The 13,666-nt window shown below is 44.1% G+C and overlaps 1 protein-coding gene across 1 annotated transcript; it reads right to left on the bottom strand.

Annotated features, from left to right (window-relative positions):
* Window positions 1-26: 26 nt before the first annotated feature.
* On the bottom strand, window positions 27-13,660 carry PPP2CB (protein phosphatase 2 catalytic subunit beta). Its single transcript, XM_026847552.1, has 7 exons — window positions 13,534-13,660; window positions 5,058-5,267; window positions 4,631-4,804; window positions 4,009-4,098; window positions 2,348-2,509; window positions 1,373-1,491; window positions 27-767 (listed from the first exon to the last, which is right to left on the bottom strand). The coding sequence occupies exons 1-7, from the start codon at window positions 13,633-13,635 to the stop codon at window positions 695-697; spliced, it is 930 nt and encodes a 309-aa protein (XP_026703353.1). The 5' UTR covers window positions 13,636-13,660; the 3' UTR covers window positions 27-694.
* Between the last annotated feature and the right edge of the window lie 6 nt (window positions 13,661-13,666).

Below are 13,666 nucleotides of genomic sequence, written 5' to 3'. Positions count from 1 at the left end.
CCCCGCCCCCAGCACAGCACCACGGGTTGGGGCTGACAATGGCGAGTTTATTGGTTCAGGTACAGCGAGGAGGATTTGCAAGCACTTCCAGGACAAATATACAGAGGGGTGAGGGAAAAATAACAAAAAGAAAACAAAACCAAAACAAAAGGGGAAAAAAAAAAAGGCAGGATCAACACAGATCGGGAATCGAGCTAGAAAGGGAACACTCTTTATCCGTGTTATGACAACGTACTCCCAAGCAGGAATTGCTTCCTTTCTCCAGTTAAGTCGATCGGTCTTTCAATAAAATAAAAGTGTGGTGGGGGAAGAAGTTAGTGTGCATTTCCCTCAAAAATAAACTCTAATTCATGCCAGTTAAACACGAGAACTAAAATTTTACAAAGGAGCATCAAAGGAGATGAAAGTGTTATTAGAGTTACCTTTTCCTCTCTGAACAGTCCAGAAGAAAAACAATGACTACAAATATAGCAGGCAAACTGACTGTTGGACTGATGGGTATAGGATATATATAGTGTTGTAAGGAATTCAGTCTCAAGTTGTGCTAAACGCTCTTCGTCCTCTGTATGGCACATTTTGGTCCATGATGGGGATTTTAAAGTTGAGACGAACCCTGATTTCTTACAGAAATATGTAAATATTGTTGCTCTTTAAAATGCCAGGTGTACTTCCTTCTACAAAGGTTGGGAGAGGTTTATAGGAAGTAGTCTGGGGTACGACGGGTAACATGAGGCTCTCCACGACGAGGTGCTGGGTCAAACTGGAGGCTGCAGGAAAAAAAAAGGGATCATTTTCCCCCCCCTCCACAAGGTATTTCCCAGTGCCACAATAAACAGTAGACCTGCTCTCCTGTTGCTATTGCTTATCCCATCTGCTTCCACATAAAATGTCCCAGGTCCCAAAACAAGCATCCCCGTGGGTGTTCAAACTCATCAGCTGCTCAAATGGTACACAGTGACCACCACCACTTCAGCAGCCCATCACTCCTTTCACACGAGCTCAGCTGACTGCAAAATTCAGACTCTCTCACCCATCTTCACAAAGCCTAGGGCTATCAAAAATGAAAATAAGTATGTAAATCAATCTGTCTTTACTCTCTCCATCAAGCTTGGGCAATAGAAGGATTAAGAAAATGCAGAAGTTCCAACTCTCCAGAGAGCCAGGAAGAGGAGATAATGCAGTACCCAAGAGAAGCTTTTAAGAGCTTAACTCACTACTTATTTTTAGATGCTCTTGCAGGTAGAGCACACAACGTTAATTCCAGAGTGGTTTGAGCTGGCTTTTCATGAAAGCAGCCCTTTGGAAAGGATCAGACATTCCTCACAATACAGAACAGCTAGGAAGAGAGAACAACCAGAGCCAGGTTACTCACAAGGAATATTTTAAAGTGTCATCTAGTTCCATGATAGCAGCCTGGTTCCCACAACGATAACAGTAATTGGGCGCACTGAAAATGGTAACCACATTTCGGTCATGGCACCAATTATAACCCTGCCAGAAAAAACAACAACAAAAAAGTATCTGTTAAACCTCAAACCTCAACCCATCTGAAGTTCCTCTTAAGGCCTGAAATGATTCAAGGCATTTGTGAAACTTTTTGTAGACTTCTTGTATTTCCAACTGACTGTGTTTTCTTTTAAAAGAAGTACTCTTACCACAAGAACAAGCAGTAGTTACGTCGCAAAACCAGCTTCAACCCCTCTACAGGGAGATCAGCCATTTGTCACCCATGTGCTTATCCATTTCTGTGTACAAATGATGTATTGTACCACAAAGGAACACTGAGATTTGCAGGTATGCCTTCAGCTTTCATCCACCACAAACAAGGATTTGCCTACTAGATGCAAGTGACTTCTGACACACAGTACTACAGGGATCAACTTGAACTAGATTTTAAAAATACATCTGCTCCATTGACCCACCTGGCATTTTTCCAGCAAGACATACAAGAACATCTTATCGACAGCCAAAATTATGGCTTAATCCCTGTCACATCTGACTGCTGAGTATTACAGGACAGCCTGCTTAATGCAGCAGCAGCCTAAGTAGAGCAGTCAGTGTGTAAGGAGATTATTACATCCACAAATGGGGTGTGACAGTGTCCCTTTGGCAACTTACTTGGAGGAGGGAGGAGGAAAGGGCATAACACCCCCTTATTTACATCGCAGGTCAAAGCATATCATATTATGTTGCTAATTGTGTGAAAACAACCAAAGTCCCTCTTTGGTATTGACCTGCGTAACATCTGCTGTCAGCTCATGCAAACCCATCAGCAAAAGTCTCACAGAGGAGACAAGAATTGGCATCTATGTTTTGTTAGCACCACCTAGCAGGGTGTTTGTCCTACCTCCATGACAAGCTGGTGAGCACGGGAGACCAGTGTGAGACCATTGGCATGGTTAAATGTTTCAGAAATATCCTGCCCAAACGTGTAGCCAGCACCACGTGGAGATATACCCCAGCCGCCACGGTCATCTGGATCTGACCATAACAGATCACACATAGGACCCTTGAAAAAGATTAATTGTTCTTCATTAGATCACTAGCAAGATCATTTTAAAAAGACACTTTAAAAATATATTTTATTTACAGAAAAAGGACTGCCAGCATGCCCTTCTCTGCACAAAGCACATGGGTTTATTTAACACAATACTGGCCAGTTACTCACTGTACCAGTCAGCATCCTTCCCAAAGAAATTAATATGTAAACAGTTGACTGAGAAAGGAGTCTATGTAACCAGAAAACCATTCCCACCTCCTCTTCCACACACACCGCCTACCATTTCACTTCAACTAGTCAGATACACAAAGGCATGGAGAGCAGATCCACATTTTTACTCCTGACTCGGAATATAATAAAAAAGGCCATGTGAGAAGGTATGCACATCCAAGGATACACAGTGGGTTCACTGGTGCAAGCCAAGCTGCAATAAATTAAAGAAAGGGAAATGACCCATAGGAGGCTATGAAGTGACTGTTCAGAGATTGATGTTAAGTCTTCAGCTGCCCTTCTGGCAGGGTATTAATCATTTAATTTCCTCTGCTAAACAGTCCATTGTTGGACTTGACATATTCCAAAATATCCCAGTGTACATCTTCTAACAGTCACAAATGAAGCTCAGTGACTTTTCTTGTTGAGCTATGAAGGGGCAGTAAAGACACTCTTGTATTTATCTAACCCTGCTACTGTTTCCTACCCACCGACCAGACAGAGTTCTGCAGTAGGGATCACACTGCCTACATGTGGATGTCCTCAGGACAGCCAAATTTCAGCACACAGATATGCAGCACAGGACTGGGAAAACCCCAGAGCAACAATATAATCATTACACCTAACTACAGGTAGATGTCCCAAAAGGTAGCCCCCCAATTCTCAGAGTAATTTACACATCTTATTTCAGATTTTTGGAAGGCTTGAGCAGACCTTGCTGCATTCTTCTTCTTGTCACCCCAAAGAGGTTGCAGGACAAGCAGTTCATCTTAATCAGGGAACATCCAAGTCCATTGGTAAGCCCCAATCACTCCAACATAGAAAAACCATTTGCTGCCCTGGGAGCTCAGAAGATGGTTTCTTCAGTCTAATCTCAGGCCCTCAAGAAGTGATGAACAAGGTGACACCACAGAAGGACGGGCTGGGGAGGAAGGATGGTGACACAACATGGCTTCATGTGGTGGCTGTCTGTTCACAAGCAAGTCTCTTGATGAGACTGAAGGTAGTAAACACCCTCCCTTGCCAAATACTATTTTCTGAGTCAGTACGACAGTCAAAAAATTCCACGATTCTGAGGAAAACAGCTGTGAACACCCCATAGCTCTCATTCGGCAGATTTCTGTAATCAAAGCATATTGACTTCTGTGTGTTTTGCCCAAATGTATTTTCATCTGCTCTGTCTTAGAAAGGCAATAATCTCCTGTGTAACCATGTGTCTATTTAAATGGATTACAATGTGAAATTGTATTTTCCACCAAGAGATATCTAAGTTTATGATGCATTTCCTTTCCTGTTACCTCATGTGGAACTTCCTGCAGGCGGTCCAGAGCCCTGATATGATCCAGTGTATCTATGGATGGAGAGAGGCCGCCGTGGAGACAGAATATCTGTTCCAGAAAAAAAAAAAAGCAATCTGTTCAGTGCATATTGTTATGGGAAGAGTGATCTCAGAAATAGCTGGTTTTTAACTCTGTTACCATTCTTTTACAAGCCATCTTACCCTCACAGCAGAGAAACCAACTTTAATTCCTGCAGAAGGAAACAAAACGGAAAGGCTACACCTTGCATACAGAATTCAAAACAAAGATACCATGCCTTCCATTTTAAGAATGTTCTGCCTCACAGCCACAACTCAGCTCACATCTGATGTATCACAAGGGGATCTCCACTTGCTGAGCAGTCATTTTGAACTGAACCATACATGTAACACCCTGCTGTTCTTTCAGCAGCAGAATCGAAATCCTTCCCATACCATCAACTTGTATTAACACCTCACTAAATTTTTCCCCAAACCCACAATAAGTACATGGGCTTTAAACAAATCCACATCACAAGCCAGGAGAGCATCTTTGAGGTTGTTCATTTAGAGGTCAGACAATACAGTCTGTGTAACTCTGAGTTTCCTTATTCAAGGCTTACCTGGCCATCTACTAGAGCTGTAAGTGGAAGATAATCAAACAGATCTGTGAAATACTTCCAGACGTTGGCATTGCCATACTTTCGCAGACATTCGTCATAAAAGCCATACACTTGTGTAATTTGTCTGCTTTCATGATTGCCCCTCAGTATTGTAATGCGTTCTGGGTAACGCACCTATTGACAAAGAAAACTCTTCTTTAACACAAAAACTGTACCATCAATATGGAAAGAAATAGTAACACAGTATTTCAAAGAGCAGTCAAGCATTCAGCTCTGTTATAGAATAGCACGTGTCCATTAACACATTTCAATACACATCTGTCTAGCTCAAGCCAACAGCAGCATCAACGGGAGAAGCAATTCTTTCAAAACGCCTCAAAAGCACTGTTTTGCCCAAGGCTGCTGTAGAAAAGCTGTCAAACCATACCTTCAACGCTACTAGAAGAGTCACCGTTTCCACCGAGTAATAGCCTCTGTCCACGTAGTCTCCCATGAACAGGTAATTTGTGTCTGGCGATTTCCCACCAATTCTAAAGAGTTCCATAAGGTCGTGGAATTGACCGTGCACATCCCCACAGACGGTGACAGGGCAACGTACCTCCTGTACATTTGATTCTTTCGTAAGAATTTCTTTAGCCTAGCAAGAAAAATACATTTAGGACAAAAAGACAGGAAGCTCCTCCATAAGCAGGTGCAGATATTATTCCACTGGAAAGCTGATTTCACCCCAGTAGCTCAAGCTGACCACTGGACAAACCATTTGTTGGGTAGCAAAGACAAAGTGCATTCTACAAATCCTTGTGCATAAAGACAAGCAGATTTGCTACTGTGAGGCCAGGTCATTAAGATCTTACTGTACCACAAGCACTGACAAACAAATTCAAAGACGTAACTAAACAAGTTCATTCCCAGCCTCCCCTGAAATGAAGCAGTGTGAACTTTCAAGACTTGAACTGGATATGACTTCCAACACCACCGGGGTTCACCCATGAATCCTGTGCTTCTTCCAAACATTTCTCAAGTGCAGACAAGATGAAGCACTACTCCAGTAAGTTTCTTCAGCATCATGGGCAGACATTATCTTCTAAAGCACAACTGACACACAGATTTTGAAGGATATCTCCACGTATGTGTCCAGTAAAGCTCAGGTCTGTTCATCTCTGCTATGTGAGCTACAGCAGCACTCGGCACTCTAAGCTGACTGACAAAGTCAAGTGCTGTTCAGTTTCATCATACCTCAAAGCTTTCACCTCAAGAACCAACAGCTGTCCCCTCAGTATTGCAGGCCATCCCATGTCCTGTCAGCAAGAGCTCCATGTGAAACTCGTACAGAGATTAGTCAACACTCTTATCAACTGCTGGAAGGGTAGAAGTTCCCAAGGAGATAGTGCACACCACTCTGGCAACTATTACGGTTTTTTGAACAACTTTATTTGCAAAAGCACACATAAAGCTAGATATTATTTGATAATTACACTATAGGAAAACTATGGCCTCCTAGACTTCTGATAGAAGCCAGCTGACTTATAAAGATGGACTTGCACACAGACTCCCTCCTGCCACGTTGTAGTCCAACTACTGTTTCAGTTGCTCAGCAGATTGCTCTCAATCCCACACAGCCATGTGGACCCACTCACGTTGCCACCTTCACTGGCAGCACAGCACCAGCCTGGAACAACTCTTCTGTCAGCACTGACAGCTACTCCTCACTGCCTTCCTCCTCTGGGATCCCTCAGGCTTCCCGCCTCACTGCACACCCATAAACCTCAAGTGCTCTCCCAAGACCAGGATTTCGCAGCAGTGGGTCCGTGCCATGGAAACGGCACTAAAAACAGCGTGTTTGTTCTGTATTGACAAAGCCAGCTCATCGTGTGATTGCTGAGCAGAGATGATGTTAAGAAAGGCTGCACATGATGAAGCAGCTCATCGGGCAGAAATGCTGGGCAACCAGTACGGCACCAGATGAGCCAAGCCATGTTACTCTGCCAAACAATAACCAACACGAGCACCAGTGCCGGGGGTTGATGGGGCTGCCCCAGCTCTCCTGAGGTACTGTGCTTTCAGACTACAGTGTGGTGAGTACAAGATGACTGGAGCTGTATGTCAGGAAAGGGAACCTTCTCTGCACACTCCCAGAACACATGGAACTAATAAACCCATTTCCCTTGCAGTAGGGCAGATTTCTTCTTGCTTAAGCTACTGAGGAAAACAAGTACTCCTAAGCTTTACTTTACTAACCTGGCACACAACATCACTGTATATGCAAGAGGCACTTCTCTCACCCAGGGCACTTTTTGCTTGCCAGATTTCCAATCCTCTTCCAAGCACAACAGTTTAACAACTTCTAAAGGCAGGTCACATACAACTGGAAAAGCAAAATCAGAGGCAATTTAAACATATGGAACCACAACCAGCTTCCCTGGCTGTACCCAGCTGGCAACAAAATGACCACAGATGGAGAGATGGCATCCCTGTATTTAGTTATCTCTTCCTCTACACCCAGCAGTTCCTCTGCTAATTACAGCCATGTAACATAGCCTATCTGCATTACCCTCTTATCGTTATCAAATATCACATTTGTTTTGCTACCTCCAGCTCATCAGCTGATGCAAGTCAGTGCTCCAGGCACATCTGAGGCACAGAGAACACCCACAGACAGGCTTGGTCCATACTGAACGAAAGGGATTAAAATTCACCAGTACTGAAGAGTCACCAGCAGGCAACAATCTGGTTATTCATCACCATGTCCCTCAGCTCAGGATGATGTAGCTCCCACCTGCTGCTATCAGAAAGAAGATGCTTACCAATGACACCCTTGGTGGGCTCCCAGAGGACGCCTGTCTTCAGATTTAAACATTAGTTGCTTTGCCTCTTTTAGGGAAAGCACATATTCTGAAAGGATAACTAAAATCCAAGCAGTCAAGAGCTTGGACAGCATGCAGCGTGGCCCTTGCACAGTACATAACCCAAGGGATGTGACCCTGATCCTCAAAGACACATCCTGCACATGGACTCAATGACATAAGGTCTACCTTGCAGTTCTAAACTGACTGGAAACTGTTGGATGTGTTGTGTCCGAGTACAAATAGTAGTACTCAATCTTGTTCAAGAACCTTTAAAAGCATCTATAGCACCTTTTGAGAGCTTCTGTCCTCTGTGAGACACAAATATAAAACACATCCACAAAACCACTGCTCAGTGTGCTCTGACTATTGCTCAAAGCAACAGACAGTGTTTTGATGTAAGCTGGAGATAACCTTAACCATGAAAGGTGTGAGTATTTTCTGCCTTTTTGTATCACACATACTGCTCCCTTTCCAGATGCATAACAAGAAATACATTTATTTCAAGCCTATGGGGAAAAGATGCAGGACACTACAGATACCATACACACACCTACCAGTGTCTCAATCACATCAGCACTGTCCACCTCTTTGATCTGCCCAGAAAATGCATGCACCCATCCTAAGAATATGTACAGGTAAATCAGCACAGGCAACAGAGAAGAGCGCCTTTTGCACAGTAACAGGGCAAACATACTCACATTAAATACGTCCTAGGAAGGTGGGCGAGCCTGAGCCCTGAAATTGTGGTACTAGGAGAATCTAGAAGTTTCCCCTCATGAGAAACCAGGAGCTAGCTGCTGAATAACAGCAGCTTCTTAAGCTGCCTACCAGCTGTTACTATGTAGCCAAACATATATGCACATTAACAGATTAAGTCTGTCCTTTTAACACTGAGGAGCTGGTCCAAATCAGGCTTGGGAGCTGAGCTCAACTGGTCACAGACGTTTGCCCTCACATGACTTTCTAATGCAGAACAAGACCTTTAAAATAATTAAATCCACCTAGAAAAGCAACAACTAACCAGTGCACTCTGATTATGTATTTCACTGTGCAGAGCTAATGCTAAAGTCAAGTGACTTAAAATTTTAAAAAGCACCATTACATAGCAAGGATAAAAAACCCTGATGCAAGTAGACTGCCCTGTATTATCATCATTTACTTAAAAAGGCTGTTAAATAACTGACTTGAAGTAATCTTTTAGCTACCTTTGTTTTCAGAAAACAGTGACTGACGTTATCAGATTCTTAAGCATGTGTCCCAATTGTTTTGGATGAAACCATATCCAAGTCAGAACAAACAGAAGCAGCTTTTAGGTATTTTTATTAAATAAACCTCCATTACACACAATAGTTACCATGACTGTGCTCAAAATTACTTTGAAGAGTAGACTATTTGTTGACTGTGAGCTCACCCATCATCTCAACCGCCTCTCTTTCCCAGTTTTAGATTCTGGAGACTGCTACACAAGCTTGTCTGCTGTCCAGTCCTCAACCTTCATGAAGAGAGGCTAGAGAATGCACATCACACTAATTTACTGCGTTATCCCCGCAAGAGGAAGCCAAATGGTCTCATGGCTTGAACACAACCCATTAATGTCCTGCTCCGAAACCTGAGATGCTACACCGGCTTTGAGACTACTGTCAGGATCACCAGGAGACTAATCCCTCTGTGAGAGACTTAAACAAATCCACATCAACTATTATGCTGTTCAGATTTGTCTATGACAATTGTGTAGGCTGATTCCATGTGTGAGAGGATTACAATCCAACCAGGAGGCCGATTTTCAGCATTGTGCTTTCTCTAGAGAAAGTCAAAGACCCCAAGCACCTGCTTTGCCTACAAGATCTTTTGAGAGCACGGAAACTCAACTCCTGGAAGATACATTTACTTCACGAGCTCAGTGTGACCCATAGAGGCTCTTACTTTGGGAATCAGAGAAGCCAGCCATGAAGTTTGATCTAGACTCAACTGAATTGTCATTCCATCAGCTGCGACACACCAAACTACTATGTCAACAAGTGTGCTGAGCATATTAAAACCTCAGGGAGCTTGACCTGAACAAGAACCAGTTTTATTATCCCCAAATGAGATGGAAGCCAGAAGGATGCAGCTGTCTTGCCCTTCAGCAACAAGGCAGCAGAGGACACTGGAGCCTCAAGAGTGACAGACGGTGTCAAGGTGCACACGTGCTCCTAGAGGTACCTGGGACAGCATATCCCAGGATGAGCATCATCACTGGAGAGATGAAATATTCCTGGACACGACTGAACACAACATTTAGAACTTTATGGTTTGAACGGCATCCAGAATGCTATTTGGCTCCATCACTCATATTAATGTCACCAATTAGTGCAGAAGAGCTTGCTAACTCATTCTCCTAAAATTATTCTTAGGTGAAATGATCTCGGAGGGCAGAATTCTGCACCATAGGTACATGCCAGTAACAGCAATACTTCCTACAGCATCAACTGGATCCTAGTGCTTGGTTTGAAGAGTCAGTTTACAATTACCAACCAGTAACTGTACAAGAAATACAAGTCTTCATTAGCGATTAGAATCCTTCTCCTCCCACCACTTCACAACACAAAGATCTCAAGCTGCTCACAGCAACAAGACTGTAACCCTTCTTACACATCCAAAGAACAAGGATAGAAAAAAGAAGCTACAAAAAGAGAGACTGTTATATGGATGGTTGCTTGGCTATGTTAATTTAAGAGACAGCCTTTTACTTGCCTTCTTTCATACCCCACTTTTCTCCCTCAATAGAAAAACTTTTTCCCTGGGATAAGTAGGATGGCTCTCAACTCCCCCATCCGTGCCAGAATTCATTTGCTGACCTGACTTGAGCTTTAAAACCTAAGTATTCAGAGATTTCCGTGTCCGAACATGGAAGTGCTTCCTATTAAATGAATCCTGGCCTTTTAGCCTGACTTCAACTGTCCAAAACACACGTTACAACCTGTGCAAGTTCAAAGGCAGTTTGATACAGCCAGCACTACCTTGCTATCCATATCCAAGTTAACTGCAAAGCTAGCACCAGCACAGAAAGTTGCCACGGCACCTCTGATGAAGTGCAGACATAACCCAAGGCAGAACTCCATAGATTTTTCACTGCTTATTTAATGAGGGAGGAAAAATGTTTTAACAACCTTCTGCCATAGAGTCTAAGACCATGATGTTAAGAGAAGTATTATGAGATGCAAGACATCCAACACATTTTCCCAACATATTGGAACATTTTCCATGTCTACAAGCTCCAGCAGTGATCATATTGTTTGTCCTTCTATTATCCTTTAAATGTCTGCATGATTTTAGCTAGATTTCATTTTAAAGACCAGCAGAACAGGAAACAGGTGTTCTCATGTTGTCTTGAGATGACATCTTGATTAACTGCATGAAGAATACGAGACTGATTAGCTGCCAAAATGATGTCGTAACTGGACAGGTGAAGACAAAATGTGATTTTTACAGGTGCAAATTTTAAGAACTTTCAGAGTACAGAATAATTTGATATACCCTCACTAACCCTAGCTATGTCCAATCTTTCCCTCATTACTGTCCATTATGCCAGCAGTTCAAAACAAGAGTGACCCACATAGGCAAGTCTGGCATTTCCCTTTTCCCCCCCCCCTCATTTTGCTTTAAACTTTTTTATTTTACTACCAAACTCTCCTACAAATGTAAACCTGATGCAAGAGGTACTATTGTGATTGGCCTCTTAAAAATTAGTCACATAAAAGGGAGTGATAAGAAGCAAGACAAGGTTGGTAATGGTTTCTCAAAGTATTATCTGTTCCAAGGAAACAAACTAAACCAGCTTTCTGGCAGGGCTGCTTCACACCAAAAGCAAGCCTGCACACCCAAAATTTTTTGTAAAGCTCCTTTCCACTACCAGCTGGATGATACAACCACCCCCCAAAAATGTAAGAATAAGACAAGAGCATTGCAGAGTATTTACTTTATACCCAAGTTGTTTCCATCAGTCACCAGCACCCTTGAAGGAGGTGCTGTGATAGATGACATTTGATTCACACTATGCACCACTGGTTCAGGGCTCCTACCTGCAATCAGATGACGAAGACCCTCTTCACCTCCAGCTGCAACACCATGTGCTGAGCTGCCACTCTCTCTATTTACTGCGTGATCCCTGACATACAGCCACAATCTGCTTGCGTTGTCCTCCAGCTTCTCAAAACACAGCAGCCACACCTCCTTAATTAACAACGCAGCCAGAGAAGGGAAATTGTTACAGAAACAGCTTGCTGGTTAGAACAGTAGTTCCCAACCAGCAACACTTGGAGTAGGGCACAGATCACCCTAATACATTTTTTCAGTCTTATTAGCTAGGCCTCATGCAAGAGATAGCACAGTCACAAGAAACCCTTACTCACTCTTCAAGATGTATCTACTCTTCAAAACCACTATTGCTGCTTCCTGCTGCAGCACCAAACCGCCTCACCATGCTCCCTTGGAACTGATGGAGCTCTGGAGAAAGAGTCATGAAACAAATGGACAGCACCAGTACAGAACGAAAAAGAGAAAGGGGGAATGTAAACAGAGGCTGGGTGGGGGCTAGCTAAATGCCAGCACCCCTGGTGAAAGCATCTGCCAGGAAGCCAGAACCTGGAATCCTGCACAGTCTCTGCCTGTGGCAATCAAACAAATGGCTCCTACCTTTCCAATGATCACCCTGGCACATTACGAGGCTGTGGTGCTACCCCTCTCTACTGTTCAGATCTTATTACTCCAGTAGCCTACCAAAGATCCGCTAGAAGAAAATAGTTGCATCTTCTGAAGTTGGCCTTGAGATGTTTAGTCACTGGCCAAAATGCGTTGCCATGAACAGGCATCAAAAAACACATTCCAGTTCTGAGAGAACTGAGCGAGACACAGGTAATAACATGATGGCGCCAAGTTCACCTTTAGCAACATGATGCTAAAGGGAACACCAAACTAACTACTCTACCCTCGGTGCCTCATAATTATCAGTTCATCTAGGCAAGGAAGGTGAGAGCTTCTCTGTACCACCTGATGCACAGCAATGGTCTCTGCTGGTCACTGAGATAAGAAGCAAATAGAAATAATAATCTTTGTTGCAATAATAATCTTTGTTGCTACATTTGTTATCACTTGAATTCTTTAACTGTCACAGCTTGCCAAGTCCAAAGAAATTCCTAACTTAATCAAAGATTGCAGTACTGAGAGAGTGTTCACACACAGGTATTTAACGTCTAAGGCAAAATTCAACACAGGTCTAAAGACTGGGTCTCCTGATGGGGGGAAAAAAAAAAAGCGGGGGGGGGCTCTTGACAGTCTATACTAAACAAGTTCAAACAAGAATTTGCCAAAGGACTGTCCAAACCACAGGCCGAAATAGCAGATGGTGTCCCTTATCCAACTATTTCTCATTCTATTTTAGTCTCCCTCAGCAGGTTGTAAGCCTCTGTTTAGGTCGACTGTACAGCTTATGTATTATCCCCCTCTGCTTTTCTAGATTACACACCGGATGTCAGAAGGTTGCCCCTTTGATGTAGGGTTGACTTTTTAGTACGTGGCTACTACACATTATGAGAAACAAGGGAGAAGTACAGTGTGAGGTCCCTGAAAGTCAGAACACATTTCTCACTGCACACACCATGTCCCTAAGCCTCCCAGGCAACTTAGACAAACCCAGAAGATAAAAACCATACTATCAACGGCAGTCTTGCCTGGAAAAAAATCCTATAACCGTGGCATTTTTGACGTCAGAATGATACCGTCACTGAATACAAGCCAGATACACCGCAGGCAGCACAGTGGTCTCGCAGCGAGCGAAGCGAGGAGAAGCAAGCCTGTTTCCCCCTCAGCGCACCCCACGCACTCCCACTGCCATTTTCGGGGCGCTTTGCCCGGCGCTCCCCAGCAGCGGGGCCGAGGGATCGCAAGCCCCAAGCCCGAGCCAAACCAACCCACTTACAGCACTGCCGGTCGGGGAGCGCTCAGGGACCCAGGCCCGCAGGGACGAGGCGAGGCTGGGCCGTGCCCAGCCCAGGGCGGGCCCCCGGGTCCCGCACTCACCTTCTCGCAGAGGCTGCGGACCTGGCTCTCGCTGAGCTGCCGGCACTCGTTCAGCTGCTCGATCCACTGGTCCAGCTCCTTGGCGAAGCCTTTCTCCTCCATGGCGCCGGCGCTCCCCGCCGGGCCGGGCCGG

The sequence above is a fragment of the Athene cunicularia genome, assembly GCF_003259725.1.
Source record: "Athene cunicularia isolate RWA chromosome 4 unlocalized genomic scaffold, athCun1 chr4_part2, whole genome shotgun sequence".
Lineage (NCBI taxonomy): Eukaryota > Metazoa > Chordata > Aves > Strigiformes > Strigidae > Athene > Athene cunicularia.
The sequence above is the reverse complement of the archived record's forward strand: the minus strand, read 5'-3'. Positions and strand labels throughout refer to the sequence as shown.

What these genes read in the sequence shown, in the direction of transcription:
- PPP2CB (XM_026847552.1), bottom strand. Translation starts at nt 13,635, where the DNA reads ATGGAGGAGAAAGGCTTCGCCAAGGAGCTGGACCAGTGGATCGAGCAG. An exon ending in TGCAGGAAGTTCCACATGAG is followed by an intron (nt 2,510 to 4,008) that starts GTAACAGGAAAG and finishes ATCTTTTTCAAG; the next exon opens with GGTCCTATGTGTGATCTGTT. An exon ending in CTCACCAGCTTGTCATGGAG is followed by an intron (nt 1,492 to 2,347) that starts GTAGGACAAACA and finishes TTTTTCTGGCAG; the next exon opens with GGTTATAATTGGTGCCATGA.